Source organism: Phascolarctos cinereus, unplaced genomic scaffold, assembly GCF_003287225.1.
Source record: "Phascolarctos cinereus isolate Bilbo 61053 unplaced genomic scaffold, phaCin_HiC Scaffold_4;HRSCAF=312, whole genome shotgun sequence".
Classification (NCBI taxonomy): domain Eukaryota; kingdom Metazoa; phylum Chordata; class Mammalia; order Diprotodontia; family Phascolarctidae; genus Phascolarctos; species Phascolarctos cinereus.
In genome coordinates this window covers 706,386,162-706,405,590 of record NW_027555847.1, presented here as the reverse complement: position 1 = coordinate 706,405,590, position 19,429 = coordinate 706,386,162, and the positions used below count along the sequence as shown (strand labels likewise).

Here is a 19,429-nt window from a genome sequence, read left to right as displayed (position 1 = left end):
GAAGGAGAGGGTATGGGGGAGCAGTTGGCCCACTGTTGGAGTAGACGCTCCCTACAGAACAATACAGGACTGGGCTTTCTGGTGCCCTTTGCTTTATGGAAATGATGCTCTCTCGGAACCACATTGCTCTTTCCTGGAGATGGGGCAAGGGACCAGCCGGAAATGCAGCTGGGTTATTAACATTTAACTGTGTCCTATTTTTACCCATCATCCGGCTTGGAATGATCTCCTGTTTCCAAGGCATTCTGCGGTGGGACTTAGAACCTGTCTATGCCCTTTGGGAAAAGGAATTAATTCAACAAGCTCTATTAAGGACCTGTTACGTGCTGGGCTCTATGCTAGGCAGTGGGGAACCAGCAAAAACAAAAACACCACAAAACAGAATATCTCCTGCCCTCAAAGAATTTAAGAGGAGACAGCCTACTGCAGTGGAAAGAGTGATGGATTTGGAACTGTAGGATCTGAATTATGTCTCTGCAGTTTTACTGCCTATGTGATGGTTGATTCAGCTTCCTTGTTTCTAAGCTGGAGGAGCCCGTCTTGATGAACTCTGGGGTCCCTACAACCTTAGCCTACCTATGATCCTATGAACTATCTTCATTTGGCGCCATGAAGTATAATGGTCCCAATTCCCAGAAGAGGAAACTGAATTTCAAAAACATAAAGGGATTTGCCCAGTCTAGCTAGTTAAGTGTGGAAACTGGAGCTTGAATCCAAAGTTATCTTCCTCCAAGTCAGCCTTCACAGGATTGCAGAATTTTAGAGTTGGGCATGACCTCCATGGCTGTCCCCTATTCAATGAACCCAACAAGAAGTCTGCTTAAAGACCTGCAAGGAGAGGAGGAGAAACCCACTAGTACCTTCCTCATGGACAGCTCTCTGTTAAGAAGTCGGTTTGTTTCCTTTTTTCCTACCTGACTCCAAGCCTAAATTAGCCTCTTTAAATCTGTTCCGCCATTCCTTCTGATTCTGCCCTGTGGAGCAAAGTAGAGCAAAACTTACCCCTCTACCAGAAGTCGTCCTTAACCCCCCCCAAACCCCCCAAACTGAAGACAGTGGTCAGCTCACACAGCCTCAGTCTTTTCTTCTGCAGGCTAAATACCTTCCAGTCTCTTCAACCGATTCAGTTCAATACAATGAACATCTATCGAATGCTTACTACATACTGGACATTGATGATACAAGGCTCTCTGAGACCCCAGGGCTCTCCTCTAATTTTTGTTGGAAGCTTGCAAAAATTTAAAGATTTTCTCAAGTCCGCCTCCTCTCCACTCTGCCCCCTCCCCACCTTGAGTCAGACAGTCCAGTTTTTAAGCAGTTAAGAGAGAGATAGAGACTGGATGTCTGATTTCATCGGTAGAGACAACTCCCTTTCCCAGTGCAGGTTGGCACCTTCTCTGCAATTCAGACCCTTAGAGACTTGCCTGAAGGCACTGAGAAGTTAAAGTACTTGCCCAAGGTCACATAGCCTATGCCGTCAGAAATAGACAGTGAAAAGATAAACCTCAGAACAGAGCAGCAATTTCTAGGGAAGTCAATCTTCTGGTTACGGCTTAACTTGTCTGCAGAAACACGCTAGTCCATGGGTTTTCTGCTTCTAATCCCTAGTCACTCTTAACACATTCTTAGAAGCCTGGAAATTAACTGTGATCCTGGGGCTGATCTTATCTGTTTCCATTCCCCTGAATATCAGGCCCAGGTCTTCTGGTAGAAAGCTTTCCATTTAATGAATTAACACTGGTTTTCTTTCAGTCAAGCTGCTTTGCATCAGACCACAGTCCTGGTGAATATTTTCTTGAGGGCCATGATGCCCTCATTATGACTGAGCACCTTTTACATGCACGGATCTATGCCAGTTTCTGTAATACTTAGAGTCAACGGTCATGGAGTAATAACAATGATAGTAGCAGTACATAATAATAGCAATAATAATAACAACACTTAATAGCATTTTAAGGCTTTCAAAGTGCTTTACATATCAACTAATCAATTAACAAGCATCTATTCAACACTTACTAAGGGTCAGGTGGGGCACCTAGGTGGCACCTTAGCAGATAGAGCACCGGGCCTGGAGTCAGGAACACTCATCTTCTTGAGTTCAAATCTGGCCTCAGACGCTTACTGACTGTGTGAGAGTCATACAGCTAGGAAGTGTCTGCAACCACATTTGAACTCGGATCTTCCTGACTCCAGGCCAGAACTCTGTATCCCCTGAACCACCTAGCATGAGGAAGGGATACCAACTGGAAGACTTTTAGTAGTACAGACGAGAGGTGATCAGGGCCTCAACAAGAATGGAAGCTGTAGGGTTGGTGAGAAGGGACGGATACAAGGAATATTGTGAAGGTAGAAACTACAAGATTTGGCAACTGATTAGACTTATGGGAAGAGTGAAAGAGAGGAGCTGAGGGCACTGGGATTGAGAGCCTAGGTGACCAGAGGGCTGGGTATGCACTGGACAATGATAAGGAAGGTTGGAAGAGGAGAGGGCTTGGCAGGAAAGGCAATGTAATGTGAACTGCATCTATCCATGCCTGCTCACCCTGTGGGAGCCACCCTTTATCACCCACAACAAAAAGGGGAGAGGTCAGTACCCCAGAGCACAGAACCCACCCTCCTAGGGGTATGTTCAAGCCACTGAGGTAAACTAGCAGGGAGACACTGAGTATGCTGGGGTGAGGGGAAGGAGAGCCTGATAAATTTTCTCAATGGCACCTGCACAATCACTATTGTGGGAGCTCAGGTATTGGTCAGGTTAGATCTATCCTGAGGGCTGGGGCCAGGCTCAGAAGGGGGCTTGAAGGAGCCTGAGACATCTTTTAACTCAACCCCTTCAGTTCACAGGTGAGGAAATTGAGGTCCAGACAGCTTGAGTGACTTGCTTAAGATTACTGAGCTACTAAATAGTAGGCCTGGGTCTCCCGACCCTCAGTCCAGAGCATTTTTCCATTATTCCATGGTATTCATTCATTTATTAAGCAATTACTGTATACCAGACATTTCCAAGTTCTTGGTATGCAGAAATAAAATAGTTCCTACCTTCATGGAGCTTATATTCCACTTACATTTCATGCAAAGAGAACAATACAATGAAATTTTTTTCATCTGTAAAATGGGCATAATAATAGCATCTACGATTGAGAGTTGTTGGGAAGATACTATATGTTAATATTTGTAAAGTGCTTTGCAAAGCTTAAAGTATTTTATTAATAATAATAATAGCTAACATTTATATAGCACCTACTGTATTATCTCATTTTACAAATATCTCATTTGATCCTCACAACCACCCTGGGAGGTAGGTATTATTATTATTATTATTATCCCCATTTTACAGGTGAGGAAACTGAAGTAAACAGAGGATAAGTGATTTGCCCAGGGTCACACAGCTAGGAAGTGTCTGAGGCTGGATTTGAACTTAGGTCTTCCTGGCTCCAGGTCCAGGACTCTATGCACCATGGTGCCCCTTAGCTGCTGGATGATGATGATGATGATGATGATGATGATGATGATGATGATGATTAGACATTTAGCTTCAAGAGGGTCCAAACAAGAATGACCAGTAAGAGTTTCAAATGACAGTTTCAATCCAGAGTGCTATTTTCACTCACAGATCATGAATGTTTTATGGAAAATCAAGTGTGGGACCCCTAGCAGATTAGAAGTTCCTTGAGGGAAGGGTCTATTTGGCTTTTTTGTGTCCCAAGTGCCCGGAACAGTGCCTTGCACATGGAAGGTGCTCAATAAACACTTATCAGATTGAATTGAACTGAGCTGAGCTGCCATTCCTGGACCCCTCCATAGACATTGAAGCGAGATATACCATAAAGACCAGAAGGAAGTAGAAGAAGAGATATCTTCCTGCAGTGCCTACACAGAAGGAGTCTTTGTTATGTTTAAATTATCTTGCAAAGAACTTTCCCCCCAAAAAAGTATAATCGCAATTTAAAGATAAGCATCATCTCCCAAAATAGCTTAGGTCACATATAGTATGAATATGAGGTTACTCAGTTATGGGTACTATATGAAGATCATGGAGGCTAACTCACCCTTGGGCTGGATTGACAGGAATCCAGTCCAGCCCTCTGGCTTCCCAGTTTCACATGTTCAAGCTCCACCTTCTGTGTTATAGCCCAACTTTGAGTGTTTTCCTCCTCCCTCATCACTTTATGCCATATCCTCCCTCCCTCACTCTCTCTCTCTCTCTCTCTCTCTCTCTCTCTCTCTCTCTCTCTCTCTCTCTCTCTCTCTCTCTCTTCTCTTTCTTTTTTCAGTCTGTCCATGCACATGTTTTCCCCCAAATAGAATGTAAACTTCCTGAGGATAAGGACTATTTCATTTTTGTCTTTATATCCACAGCACCTAGAATAGCGCCTGACACAGACTAAATATTTGTTGATTGATCATCAATGTGGACAGTCCTAGGGATTGCTGTAATAGCAGGGAGAATTGCAGAGATCCTAGATCAAGCCTGGAAGTCGATCAAAGAGGCCATCTAGTCCAACACCCTTATGTAACATAGGAGAAACTGAGGCCCAGAAAGATGAAATAAGTTATCCAAGGTCATACAGAACTAAAACCTGCCCTCAGGTCCTCCTCTACTCCAATCCCAATGCCCTTTCTACCGTTAATGGAGCAGAATATGAGAAGTATCATGGGCTCACTAACAAATCCATTGTTGGTAGACCTGAGCTAATCACAACCACTAGATTCAGGAAACTTTAAATTAGAAAATGGAATGGAGACTCAAACATTCTGACAAGTGCCTCTATTCCCCCAGGACTCAGAATGCCAACAGAGTGCTGGCTCAGCTCTGCCTTAGGAAAGCTGGAGGGAATCTCTAATATCAAATGAGTCTTTGAGCATCTCTTTTTGAGGCTCATTACCCTAGGAGTAAACACATGTAATTGGGCAATAGATTTGAAAGGCTTGGCTTATGCCAGATGTCTGACTTATCCCCTATCCCTCCCCCCTATATTTTATATTTAAGGTCAGTCTAGGTCTCACTGAGTTGCCAGGGAAGACCAAAGGATTATGAGCCATTCTCCTTCAGAAACATATGGAAGGCTTGGGGGTGGAGGAGAGGGGTGGGTGGAAGCATCAGCTGAATATGTGAAGTCTGGGTTAAGCGATGAGACAAACTATTGTTGTTGTCAGCCATCCTTCATTCTCAAAGATGACCAACAATGTCACAAAGGTGATGGCTTGACTTGCATGCAGATCTGCAATTAATGAGACAAAAATTCCCAACTAGGATAGTAAGTTAAAAATCCCCATTGAAAAACTCATTTTAAAATCTTAATCCAATCCAACTCCATAAGCACTTATAAAGTCCTTGCTTACGACCAAGACCTTGTACTATGTACTGAGGAGATATAGAAAAAAAAAGAATTAGGATTCATGACCTTAAGAAGCTTATACATCTTACCATCTCATTTTTTCTGGGTGCTTCCTGTAAACTTCTGTGACTCCCAGTTACTTCGGGTCAAATACAGACTCTTCTGTTTATCATTTCAAGACAACCTTACCCCAACCTAGTTTTCCAGCCTCATTACATAGTAACCCTTTTTTATGCACGGTATAGTCTAACCAGATTGATCTGTCTCCTATTTCTCACATGGGACCTTTCATTTCCCATCTCCGTGCTTTTGTACTAGCTGTACCCTATGCCTGGAATACTTTCCTTCCTTACCTCTGCCCCTTAGAATTCCTGGTTTCCTTTAAGTTTCAACTCAAGCATCATCTTTTATATGAAACATTTTCTGATTCCCCCCCACTAATCTCATCCTTCTCCCCCAATTTGTGTTCTTGTATTCTCATATTCTCTCTCTCTCTCTCATATATGTGTGTGTGTGTGTGTGTGTGTGTGTGTGTATGTGTGTGTACACACTTACTTTCCCTGATAGAATGTAAGCTTCTTGAGACCAGGGATTATTTCCATTTATTCTTTGTTTCCCCAGTGCCTAGAACAGTGCCTGACACATTAATAGGAGCTTAATAAATACTTGATTTATTTCTTGATCAATTCTATTTAGAGGATATATATATATATATCCTATGTTATATGTATGTATCACATAGACAGGTAATAAAATATGAGGCTATTCAAGGAGGAGCTAGAGGAAAGGGACAGTACTCATAGCTGGGAAAATCAGGAAAGGCTCATAATAGGAGATATCAAGTGAGCCGAACCTGGAAAGAAGTCTGGGGTTCTAAGAGATGGAGGTGAAAAGGGAGTGCAATGACTTGAAATTCCTTAAGGTCAGGGACTGTCTTTTACCTTTCATTTGTCCCCAGCTCTTTGCACAGTGCCTAGCACATAGTAGGCTCTTAGTAAATGCTTGTTGATGGGCACAATTGACCAAAATTATGTGAGAGTCTAGTCGAAGACATGGAGGTGGGAACTAGCATTTTGAGTTCAAGGGACAGTTAGATGACTCCAAAGTGAAGAAGACTATGGAATTTGTCAATTTCTGTTCCATAGCCCTTGAATTTCTATAACTCACCAAAGGAGAAAGTATCAGGGATGGTTGTAGGGAGTAGAGGGAGAAGATGTCATTCCTTAGTCTAAGCATTTAGGGACTGTGATCAATCCCAAGGAAGAGCTCTTCCAAATTGTCAGTCAGTTCTCTAAAAATTTGGAGGTAACTCGGTGGTATGATGGAGAGAGTGCTGGACTTGGAGTGAGGAAGACCAGAGTTCAAATCATACCTAAAATGTTTACTAGTTCGGTGACTCTGGACGAATTTCTTAGTCTCTTTAGCCTTAGTTTTCTCATCCATAAAGTGGGAATAATAATGGCACTTACTTCCCAAGGTTATTGTGAAGGTCAAGCAGAGTTCTTCACAAACCTTAGAGCTCTATAGAAAGCACAGTTGTTATTGTTATCATTTAAATTCAGTAGACATTTTGTTGGATTTTGCCAGAGATTTATTTATTGGATATAAGCTCCTTTCTTCCCTCCCACACATCCCTGCACACCCTCTAACAAGACACTGAGATGAGTCTGGGGATAGAAAGACAAAAATGAAATCAGTTTTTTCGAGAACCTTATATCCTTAAGAAAAGCCATTCCCTGCTCAACTGGTCCCAAAGTTACAGGTGGTCAATGAATAGATTTTTTTTTTAATAACCTGTGCTGGGCTTCCATCACTGCTGGATGTTGCTTTTTCAACAAGCATCTATTTTGCCATTTATAGCCTTCGAGAGTCACCTTGGGGCTCTGAGAGGTTCAGTGCCTTGCCCAGGGACACAAGCCAGTATCTGTCGGGGGAAGACTTGAACCTACATCTTCCTGACACTGAGGCCACCTCTCTCTACTATGCCATAGGTCTCCCCCATATACATCTGAGCCAGATTTGTGATTGCATTCATGTAGGGGACGCTGGCTTCCACATAAATCTGTAATAACTGACACTGATATAGTTCTACGAGATTTCCCTAAAATTTTACCTGTATTATTTCCTTTAATCTTCCCATTCATCCTATGAATTAGATACGTGACTACCCCCATTTTACAGATGGGAAACTGAGGCTCAGGGAGTGTAAATAGCTTGTCCACCATCCCATAGCTAGTAGGAATTGGAGAACAGATTCAGACCCAGGTTCATTCTGATTCTCAGGCTAGCCCTATTTCTATTCTGATGTGTACTTTCAGGGAGTATGATAACAACAATCAATAACAACAGTAGCCTATGCATAGCACTTTAAGGTTGCAAAGTGCTTTATATAGTATCTCATGTGGCTTTCACAACACGTCAAGGTAAGTAAATTCTTATTTTCTCCATCTGACAAATAAGGAAACTGAGGTGGAGAGGTTAGTCCAGGGTCACAGAGCCAAAGACAGAGTTTAAACTCATCTTCCTGACTTGGACTTTATACAAATCCAACATTGTATCCCCTATGTCACATTTGCCCTCTACCTCATATAGAACAAAAGGTTTTTTAAAGATCCTCAGAACATTCTTCCCATGGCTTGGCCATAAATACTTGTTAAAAACTGCTATTGGTTCAAATCCAGCCTCACACCAAACACTTGACACTTACTACCTGTGTGACCCTGGGCAAGTCACTTAACCCCAATTGCCAAAAAACCCTGCTATTGGAATGAATCTCATGCTTTCAGGGTTCTAGGTAACACAGTGGGGACTCTTCACATCCCATCTTTGATGGAGTTTAATGCCCAAAGGCAACATGAGGTAAGGTTTCAGGCTCCACAGATCTTCCACAAAAAGCCGATTACTCAAGCAGTGGAGTCCCTCATAAATGTGCTCATATTCCCCATGTCATTCTGGCAGCAGAACCTCAGAGGGCTTGTTCAGCCCCCAAGCCTGGCTAACCCAAGACTGAAAGCCCCATTAATGTCCTTTTGGGGGCAACAGTCTCAAGCCAGAAGGGACAGGAAGGAGAAGAGAAGACAGTCTGGCACTTCGTCTTTCCTTACACATGTAGTAGAGTACTTAGGGCAAAGGAAAGAACAGACACTCTGCCGAGTTCCGAAAGTTAGGCCAACAAATCTCCCTGAAGCAATTGTTTGAAGGGTATCCAATTCTTGCAAGTTTTTCAGAGAAATCCATCTATTTAATTAGTAGATATGGTTCCGCCTCGTTTATCTAGCACCACTCGGGAGGAGGGTGTTCCACATAAATAAATTTTCCAGATAACAGGCTTACTAGTTAAAATACCAAAACTTTATTTTTTATCATATTTATTTTAGATGGGAATTTTTATAAAATGTGTTATTACTTTCCTGCCTTTGCATTCAGAGAGAACTAGACATAGTTTACCCTTTCCATGCTGACTTGGAATTCTGGTTATGAACACAGGCATTCCTACACTCTATGGTGATCGAGGCCTGTGTCTGCTTTTTAGATTTTCTGCCTCCTCTCACTGGGTGAGACTTACCATATCTCCCTTTGCTAGGGTATTTACTCCTCAGAGCCTCCTGATCAAATTCTTCCCCAACTGGTTTATGAGTGAAAAGCTCTCTACAGAGCAGGCGTTTAATACTTGATAGACAGCTAGGGGGTGCAGTGCAGTCAATAGAGTGGTGAATCTGGAGTCACTAGACCTGAGTTCAAATCCATCCTCACTCACTTACTACCAGGGTGATCCTGGGAAAGTCACAACCTCTGGCAGCCTCAGTTTTCCAGGGTTGTTGTGAAGATCAAAAAAGGTACTATTTATAAAGCATGTAGCACAGTGCCTGGCATATAATAGTAGGCACTTGGTAAATCTTTTCAATACTTGTTGAAATTCATTGCTGTTTCTAATGTACCAAGAAACCCAGCCATGGAGATTAATATGTGTTCCGTCTTAGAGGTTCAGAGTGATAGCCTAAGGAAAAAGGTGTTGATTGGCTTTTGATTTTAGTTCTGGGGCTTGGAAAGGCAGCCAAGTGTAGAAGGGCATCCAGGACCGAAACCTGGACTTGGAGAACAGAGAACCCTAGGTTTGAATGCCACCTGTGATGTTTCCTAGCTATATGAGCATGAGGTAATCATTTGTCCTCTTGAGCCTTAGTTTTCTCATCTGTAAAATAGAGATGGTAGTGCAATAGAGAGAGCTCTGATTTTGAAATGAGAAGACCTGCATTCAAATCTCAGATTTGTCACTTCCTTCCTGTGTGACCTTCAACATTTTATATTGAGTTGGATGACAAACCTGGGTTGGGATACTGAGTCTGGCATTTGAATACACTTTCTTGACAGGATAAAGATTTGGGCTGAATCTGTAAGATAAGCTTAGCTACATAGAGGATAGATAGGTATAGAGATATGTGTATGTATATATGTATGTATGTATACATATGTGCATGTGTGTGTGTGTGTATATATATATATATGTATATATATGCATGTTTTTGAAATTGGATAGGAAAAAATCAACTTCAGCAACAGAAGATGCCTGCATAATAGTTGTTCTGAAAAAGATTTAGAGGTCCTAGTGGACTGCAAAGCTCAATGTCAGTCAGCAGGGTAATACGGCAGCCAGTTAAACTAAAGGGATCTTGGGCTACAGTAAGAGATGTAGAATTTCCAGGCATAGGGTGGCGATAGTCTCACTGTACTGTGCCCTCACCAGACCTCACCTGGAGTATTGTGTTCAGTTCTGGGTACCACAATTTCAGAAGGAGATTGACAAGCTAGAGAGTGTCCAGAGGAGGGCAATCAGCATGGCAAAATGCCTGGGGTACATGTCATGTATACATTGGTTGAAGGAATGGTATGTTTGGCCTGGAGAAGAGAAGACTCAGGAAGGACATGATAATAGTCTGTAAGTATTTAATGGATTGTCATATGGAAGAGAACCTGGCCCCATTCTGCTTGGCCCCAGAAGTCAGAACATAGAGCTCAGGGTAGAATTTGCAAAGAAGTCAACTGAGGCTTGATGTCAGGGGGGAAAAAAACTGCCTAATAATTAGATCAGACAAAAAATGATATGACTTGCTTTGAGATATGGTAGGGTCTCCTGCTTTGGAGGTCCTTTGAGTAGCGACTGAATGCCCCTCTGACACAGATATTGTAGTGAGGATTTCTTTTATGTATGGGTTAGGCTAGAATTAGATGATCACTGAGGTGCCTTCTAACTCTCAAATTCCATGATTCACTACTCTGGGCCTCAGTTTCCTCATCTGTAACATGAGGGGGTCGGACAAGATGGCCTCTGCAGTCCCCTCTAGCTTTAAACTGATGATCTAATAGTTTGAATACCTACCTCACAGGATTGTTTTGAGGCTCAAATGGGGACAAGTGTAAGGAAAGTTGGCCAGAAGAATTCTCCAAACATTCTGATGAGAATTTCACTGTGAAGAACCTTGGGATTTAATTCAGAAATTATGGGACTACAGTTTGCAGCTGGAAGGGACTTCAAAGGCTATCTATTCCAACCCTCTCATTTTACCCATGAGGAAGCTGAGGTCTATGGAAGTCAGGTGATTTACAGAAAGTCACAAAGTAGTAAATGGAAGAGATAGGATTTGAACCCATGGCCTCTCCCTTCAAAGTCAGCATTCTTTCCATGGTTCTATGCTGCTTCCCTTAAGACAGCTTTTCATATAGAGTGTTGACATTTTACTAAAAGGACAAAGACAACTCCTAATTTGGTCTAAGACTAAGGCTACCCCAAGATGAACTGGCTGGTTTGGAGCTGTTCCTCAGAACCTCCAAGGGGATAAGTTTCAATGACAGGGTCAGCCCCTGAGATGAGTGAGACTAGAGCTTCGAGCAGTGGTGATGATGGGCCAAAGGTTATATCTGCAAAGTGCTTTGAGGGCCATTAAAAGACTAGACAAATGAAAGTTATTAATACTATTTGTCACAATAGTTGTGTGTGTGTGTGCGTGCACGCGCGCATGTGTAGACATGCCTTCTTTTACTCCTGAGTTTTCAGTAGAGTTTATAAGTTCATAAATATAGAGCTATAAAGAATCTCAGAAGCTGCTTTATCATATCCCATCATTTTACGTATTTGGAAACTGAGGTACAAATAGGTAAAATGATTTGTCTAATATCACATAGTAAGTAGACCAGGTAGGTTTCCAACACAGGTCCTTTAACTTCAAATCTACAATTCTTTCCACTGTACTACACTGTTTTCAAGGGTCAATGGGTGTCCAAAATCTGAAATTTGAAAAGATGGGATATTACTATTATTTCTTCCCCATTAGCACCCCAACAAAATTATAAGAAATGGGTGAATTTAGGAGGAAGTATGCTCATTTTCCAAAGGGAAAAAATTACTCTGAAAATGGGGCATTATGGAAGTGTGAAGAAATGTTCAGATTCACTTTAAAAAAAAAACTTGACTGTATTTTCTTTCTGATTGCACAGAGATGCTCTGCATCTGCAGTGCAAGTATAATCCCATGCCCTCTGTTAGCAAACCTTGCTGAGATGCTTGTCCCAATTCTTGCTGAGAGACTGACTCTGTGTCAACCAGTTTAATTGTCTGAGCACTGCAGATATGTTTCTTGCAGGTTTGCTGGTGGGGAGGCAGTCCCCCTCTCACCTCCACTACTTCCTGCTGCCAAGGCTAGCAAGCTGCCAGGGCATACCATTGCCCATCTTCCTGGCCACATGGTGAATTAGGGATTGCGACCTGGGAAATTAAGAAAGGAAAAATTCTGGAGAGGGGTTCAGGGAAGACACAGAGCTCTTTAGCAGCTTTGCCTGTTAACTTCACAGTTCAGCCGCGGTCAGGAGGGTCAATGCGTGCCCCTGGTTAAATGAGTCTCCATGGACCACCAGGCCTGGAAATGCCAGCAGTGAACTTTCAAACTCAGTTAATGCTGTTAACATGGCTACAGCTACTTCTCTAGAGATGATTTTCTTTAAAATTACCTAAGGGCAACTCCAGGACTGAAGGGTGGACGGCACAAAGGAAACATTACAGAATAGTAGAATTTGAGAGCTGGAAGTTACGTCCTTGGCATCTAGTCCAATCCAACAATGAAAGTAATGGCAGTAAGTGGCTGCTCAACGTCTGCTTAACAAGATACCTCTTCTCTTGTACCTCCCAGTGTTCACACACACACACACACACACACACACACTCCAGTTTTTTTCTTATGCATTATCATCCTCCATTAGACTGTAAGTCCCTGAGGGCAGGAACTGCCTTTATTTTTCTTATTTGTATCACTAGTGCTTAGCACAATGCCTGCCACATAGTAGGCACTTAAATATGTATTGAATGGAATTGAATGAAGGGGGATCCCCCACCATTGAAGACAAGTGATTTCATCTTTGGACAGCTCTCATAGTTAGGAAAATTTTGCTGACATCAATTCAAAATTAGCCTAATTACAAATTCTACTCAATGCTGTTCAGTCAGTCAATAAAAATACGATGAAAGGTTAAGACTAGTCCCTGCTCTCAAGGAGCTCATTCTAATAGAGAGGACAACATTCAAACAACTGTGTGCCAAGGTGCTATATTCCACATAAATTGGAGATAATGGAGGCAAGGCACTAACATTAAGGGGGAATAGGAAAGGCTTCCTATAAAAGGTGAGATCTTAGCTGGGGCTTGAAGTTAGCTAGGGAAGCCAGGAGAAGAGGATGGAGGGGGGCGGGGAGAGAGAGAGAGAGACAGAGAGAGAGAGAGAGAGAGAGAGAGAGAGAGAGAGAGAGAGAGAGAGAGAGAAAGAGAGAGGGATAGAGAGAGAGAGGAGAGAGAGAGAGAGAGAGAGAGAGAAAGAGAGAGAGAGAGAGAGAGAGAGAAGAGAGAGAGAAAGAGAGAGAGAGAGAAAGAGAGAGAGAAAGAGAGAGAGAGAGAGAAAGAGAGAGAGAGAGAAAGAATGAGAATATTCCAGATGTGTAGAATGGCCAGTGAAAATGCCCAATCAGGAGATCAAGTGTCTTGTTTTCAGGAGATGAAGTGTCTTGTTTTAGAACAGCAAGGCCAACATCACTCGATCACAGAGTATGTTGGAGGAGTGAAAGGTGTAAGAAGATTGAAAAGGTAGAGGGAGGGGGGGTCATATTATGATGGCTTTGAATGCTGGACAGAGGGTTTTATCTTTTATTCTAGAGGTGATAGGGAGTCACTGCAGTTTATTAAGTAGAGATAATATTGTCAGTCCTATGGTTTAGGAAGATCATTTCACAGATGGGTGGAGAATGGACTGAAGTAGGGAGAGACTTGTGTTAGGGAGACCAACTAACAGATTGTGCCAATAATCTGGATGTGATATGATGAGGTCTTGGATTAGGGTAGTGTCAATGTCAGAAGAGAGACGGGGACATATGTAAGAAATGTTAAGGTAAAATTGATAGGCCTTGCCTACAGATTGGACATGAGAGGTGAGAGATTTTGTGAAGTCGAGGGTCTTGAGGCCTGAGAGACTGGAAGGACAGTGTTGCCCTCTATAGTAATAGTGAAGTAGGATGGAGGAGGGGTGTCAAGGATTAGGAGGAAAGATAATGAGTTCTATTCTGGACAGGTTGAGTTTAAGATGTCTATTGGACATCCAGTTCAAGATGCCCAAAAGGTGGTTTCATGTAGCAGTACTTGGAGAAAACTAGGAAACATGGGGAAATTTTTACTTAAACTTTTTTTTTTAAGGGAGAAAGGTTTACTCTCAATATTGGTAGCCTGAGAGAGTTGATTGGAATACTTAGATATGAAATTACTTTCCTAGAAAGAAGGAAGGAAATGGGCATTTATTAAACTTCTTCTATGTGCCAAATACTGTACTAAATGCTTCACGAATATTATCTTATTTAATCCTTTCATCTGAGAGTTAGGTGCTATTATTACCCCTATTTAACAGTTTAGGAAACTGAGGCAGGCCGAGGTGAAGGGACTTGCCCAGGCTCATGCAACCAGTAAGTGTTTGAAGCTAGAATTTGAACTTGGGTCTTTTTGATTCCAGTCCCAGAGCTCTGTCCACTGAGCCACCAGGCTCCCTACATGCCAGTAAATGGTATAGCTAGGATTTGAGCTCAGGTTCTTTAGCTCAGCACTCTTAGATCAGTCATCATTCCACAGCATCAAAACTCATTTATTCACTCACTCATTCAATAATGACAAGAGCTCACATTTCTGAAACAGTGTTATAATCATTGTTTGTCTTGGGTATTTGTATGTATGTATAATTAAACCTTAAATGAGATATATGTAAAGCACTTTGTAACAATTAAAGTGCTGTAGAAATGTTAGCTATTATTATCATTAACTGTAATTCAAAGGAGACCTAGAAAAGATAGAAAGAGAACCAGAAGAAATCAATATCATAAAAACCCAGAGAAAATAAATATTTGGAGGGGGAGGGTAGCCAGCAGTATCAAGTTTTGAGGAGAAGGCAAGAAAGATGAGGACTGAGAAAAAGTCATTAGATTTAGGGATAAATAGATCATTGATAGTTTATGTTGAGTGGAGGGGTTGAAAAATGAGTGGGTAGTGAAAAAGTGTGAGTGAATGTAAACAGCTTCCTTGTCCCCCTTCCCTCCCACTGCTGCTGCCATTTTAAAAGCACGTTGCCTGTCAAAGAAAAGTGAGATAATGAATGTTAGTTTTGAGGGGATGGTAGAAATGGGTGAAGAGTGGGGGTGATCTGAACGTGTTTGTAAGCATTAGGGATTAACCAGTTGATAAGTAGAAGTTGAAAGTTAAGAAGAGAAAGTGGATAGATTGTAGAAAAATAGACACATCAATTCACTGTTGGTGGAGCTGTAAACTGGCCCAGTTATTCTGAAGAACAATTTGAACCTCTACTCCCAAAGTCACTAAACTGTGCATACTCTCTGATCTGGTGGAACAATTAGTAGGTAAGCCTGTACCCCAAAGAGATCGAAGAAAGAGGGAAAGGACCCATACATACCAAAGGACTTTTATAAAATCTCCTTTTATAGGAACAAAGAACTGGAAACTAAAGGTAAGGTTCAGCATCTGTTGGGGAATGGCCAAACAATTTATAGTATATCAATGTCATGGAATACTATTGTGCCATAAGAAATGATGAAAGGAAAGGTTTCAGTAAAACGTGGGAAAACATATGCGTTAATGCGGAGTGAAATGAACAGAGGAAGGAGAACAATAATGCAGTAACAACACTGAAAACAAACCTTGAAAGCCTTAAGAACTCTGATCAGCACAGTGATCAACCATGATTCCAGAGGACTCATGAGGAAGCTTATTTTCCAACTCTTAATAGAGGAGTGCTGGACTCAGGGTGCAGAATGAGGTATCTATGTTTTAGACATGGCCAAAGTAGGAATTTATCTTACTTGACTTTGTGTATTTGTTATAAGGCTTTTGTTTTTCTTTCTCTTTTCCCATTGGTGGTGGGGGTGGTGGTAACAGGGAGAGAAAAAAAAATTTAAATGACAATTTTTTAAAAGAGAGGGGATAATTAACAGAGCATGCTCTTGAAAGAGATGGGAAAGGACTGGGATCGAGTGCATAAGTAGAGGAGTTTGAACTTATGTCTATCTCCAAATCCAGCCCCCTTTCTACTTTTCTGTGGCTCTCTATTAAAGCACAAATTGTATCAGCCAGAAATAGTACCTTTAATACTCCTCTTTCTTTTGTTAGCAGAACATAAACTCACAAATTAACTCAAGAACAGACTCGTGAAGTGAGAAGTATTAGTAGACTCTTATAAGGAAATAATGAGGTCCAGAGAGGTTAAGTGGATTGCCTAAGGTGAAAGATGCCCAAGGTGAAGGGATGATAGATGTTCAGCATAGTTTGGGGGCTGCCTGGATATAGTGGGTTAAATGAATTTGCTTTCACTCACCAATCAGGACAGTTCCCCACAGAGGAGCTCCCAAATTGAAGGGATTAATTCGCAGGCTAGAGGTTTGGTCTTAGGTGGCGAGAGGGGCTAAGTACAGGGAAGTTGTCCAGAATGAGTAGAAGTGAGATCCTGAGAGACATAGGGCCCTTGATAGATAGTTATACCTCTCTTTCTAATAAGTCTTTGTTCTCTAGGCTGAGCCCTCTGTTTAGAAGTTTCTTCACATTTCTTTCCTCTCTGACATGGCTACTTATCCTTGGATATTGTAGATGTACTAATAGAGGCATCAAGAGCTGTTTGGGCTAGATGGAGCTTCGTGTTTATTTTATTTCCTCTTTCCTCTTAGGTTAAAATGTCATAACAAATGCACCAAAGAAGCTCCCCCATGCCACTTACTGATCATCCACCGTGGAGGTAAGAATTTAGCGCATGGTTTCCCCAGGGGCTCTCTGCATGTTGAATTCCTCAAAAGGAAGTCCAGCCAACTGGTATACCCATTTATTCCATCTCTACTCCCATTGGATACAGAATATCTTTTGAACGTTCAAGACCCTGTCTTGGTACATCTGTCCTTCAGGTGTGAGGATGGACAGTCAAGGTCCTAGACTGTGATGGTCTTAGACCATGAGTTCTCATCTCATGAGGAAAAAGTGGTGACAGTGAGGTCACAAACACATTCGCTAACCCACACAGTTTGTGTAGCACTTAGCACACAGTAATCAACAAATGCTCACCCACTCATTCTATCTCCTTTCTTCTTTCTTTCTTTCTTTCTTTCTTTCTTTCTTTCTTTCTTTCTTTCTTTCTTTCTTCCTGTCTGTCTGTCTGTCTTTCTTTCTTTCTTCTTTCTCCTTCCTTCCTTCCTTCCTTCCTTCCTTCCTTCCTTCCTTCCTTCCTTCCTTCCTTCCTTCCTTCCTTCTTCCTTCCTTTCTTTTCTTTCTTTCTTTCTTTCTTTCTTTCTTCTTTCTTTCTTTCTTTCTTTCTTTCTTTCTTTCTTCTTCTTTCTTTCTTTCTTTCTTTCTTTTTTCCTTCCTTTCTTTCTTTCTTCCATTCTTTCTTCCATTCTTTCTTCCTTTCTCTATCTATCTATCTATCTATCTATCTATCTATCTATCTATCTATCTATCTATCTATCTACCTGTCTCTCTATCTACCTGTCTGTTTCTACCTATCTCATTAATCTATCTCTATCCATTCATTTGTCCTTCCTTTCTCTTTCTTCCTCCTTTCTCACTTTCTCTTCCTTCCTTCCTCCTCACTGCTTTCCTTCCTTCCCTCCTTCTCTTCCTTCATCCTCACTACTTTCCTTCCTTCCTTCCATCTTTCTTTCTTTCCTTCCTTACTTCTTTTCTTCCTTCTTTCCTTCCTTCCTTCCTCTTTCAGATCACCCTACCCTCTTTTACCTAGCAGAGAGAAGAAGGAGTTTGTGGTTCTTAAAGAGGAGCCTGATTATGGAAGACATTCCTTTCTGTCCACCCAGATCTCTACCAGAGGCTTAATTAAGTGTGAGAGGCAGGGGATAGAGTTGTCGCTGGGGTAAATGATTTCCCGTCAACTTCATTTAGACTTCCCTTGATTCTAGCTTACTGAGGCAGTAATCACACTTGGGTAGCTCATCCACTTTGTGAAGTATGTGCAGCAAAAGTTAATGCCGAGGCTGACTTTCTCCTGCCACTCATCAAGATTCCCTCCCTCCATTCCACACTTAACCCCTAATCTCTGCCAATTGTATAGTCTTAGGGAAAGCAATTTTATTTTCACATTAACCTAGATGCTAACAGGCAAAAACCAAACTGTATCACATTTCAAAGCTAAATTTAATTCAAATCAATGAACAATTATTTGTCACCTGCTATATGCAATGCCCCAGAGATTCAAAGCCAGAAGTGAAACAGTAGGAGATTAGATTCTACTGGGAAGATGAGGGGAACAACACCAACAAGGAAATGCAAAGTAAGTATGAAATAATGTCAGGGAGGCATGGAGCCTTTTCCTATGGATTATCTTTTTCATTATCCCCGTCTGCTAGCACAGAAAATAAAGTTAAATTTAAAGTCTTCTTCTAGATCTGGAGCTAGAAGAGACCTTTGAGGACCTCAAATACCAACCCACTCAAACAAGGAAACTGAGGCCCAGAGATTAAATACCTTGTCCATGGTCACATAGCTAGTAAATGATAGATTTGAATGATCTGATTGGTTCGAAATGATTTGAATCCTGAACCAATATGCCCACCACTGTGTCATGGCGCCTCTCGAATGAGACAATTTCATCTGTTTGGTGGTTGGTAATCATTCAAGCACCCCAACTACCTGAAAAATACCTTTTCTAGGGCTGTTTCTCAACATAACACTCTTTGAACTGCTTGATGTATTTAAAAATGCTGTTTCTAGTTCTGAATTCCAAATACTCTGTGAACTTGAGAATATGGTCCTTCTGCACCATGTTGTGAGGCCCCCTGATAGGCAATGCACTTAATAATGAGATCCTTTTTTTTAACGGTTGAAGAACTAAGCCCCTTGGATGGCCTTTGAGAGATGGAAAAATTTTTCCCTCCACAGAGTGCTATCCTGAAGCAAATAGTGTTCAAGGGAAAATTTCAGTTCTTGAAACTAGATGTAAGAGCACAAGAAAGTAGTATACCCAATCATGTTGTCTTATAGAGACAATCAGCCTTATACCCAAATTCAAATTCACCTGATGATTACTGAATATTTATTCTATTTGCTAGTATCTAGGACAGTGCCTGGCATGCAACAAGTGCTTAACCAATGTTTGTTGACTTGTGTTGGATAGGGCGGCTAGTTGGCACAGTGGATAGAGCAGTGGGCTCTATCTATCTATCTATCTATCTATCTATCTATCTATCTATCTATCTCTCTATTAGTCAGGAAGACTCATCTTTATGAGTTCAAATCTAGCCTCAGATACTTATTAGCTGTGTGACTCTGGATAAGCTGTTTATCCCTGTTTTCCTCAGTTTCCTCATCTATAAAATGAACTGGACCAGGAAATGGTAAAAACCACTCCACTGTCTTTGCCAAGAAGACCCCAAATAGGATCACAAAGAGTCAGACATGACTGAAAAACAACAGCAATTGGATGGGTACTGCCCACAGTACTGACCCTTCATTTGAATTAATAAATGAGTGAATGGATTAAAAAAAAGCCTTTATTAAGTGTTTATT

At 41.5% G+C, this 19,429-nt stretch overlaps 1 protein-coding gene across 1 annotated transcript in view; it reads left to right on the top strand.

Moving 5' to 3' along the window:
• Window positions 1–19,429, top strand: part of KSR2 (kinase suppressor of ras 2) — a 582,604-nt gene that overhangs the window by 425,570 nt on the left and 137,605 nt on the right. The window contains 1 exon segment of the mRNA XM_021007997.1: window positions 16,588–16,653. Coding sequence (XP_020863656.1) covers window positions 16,588–16,653 — 66 coding nt within the window.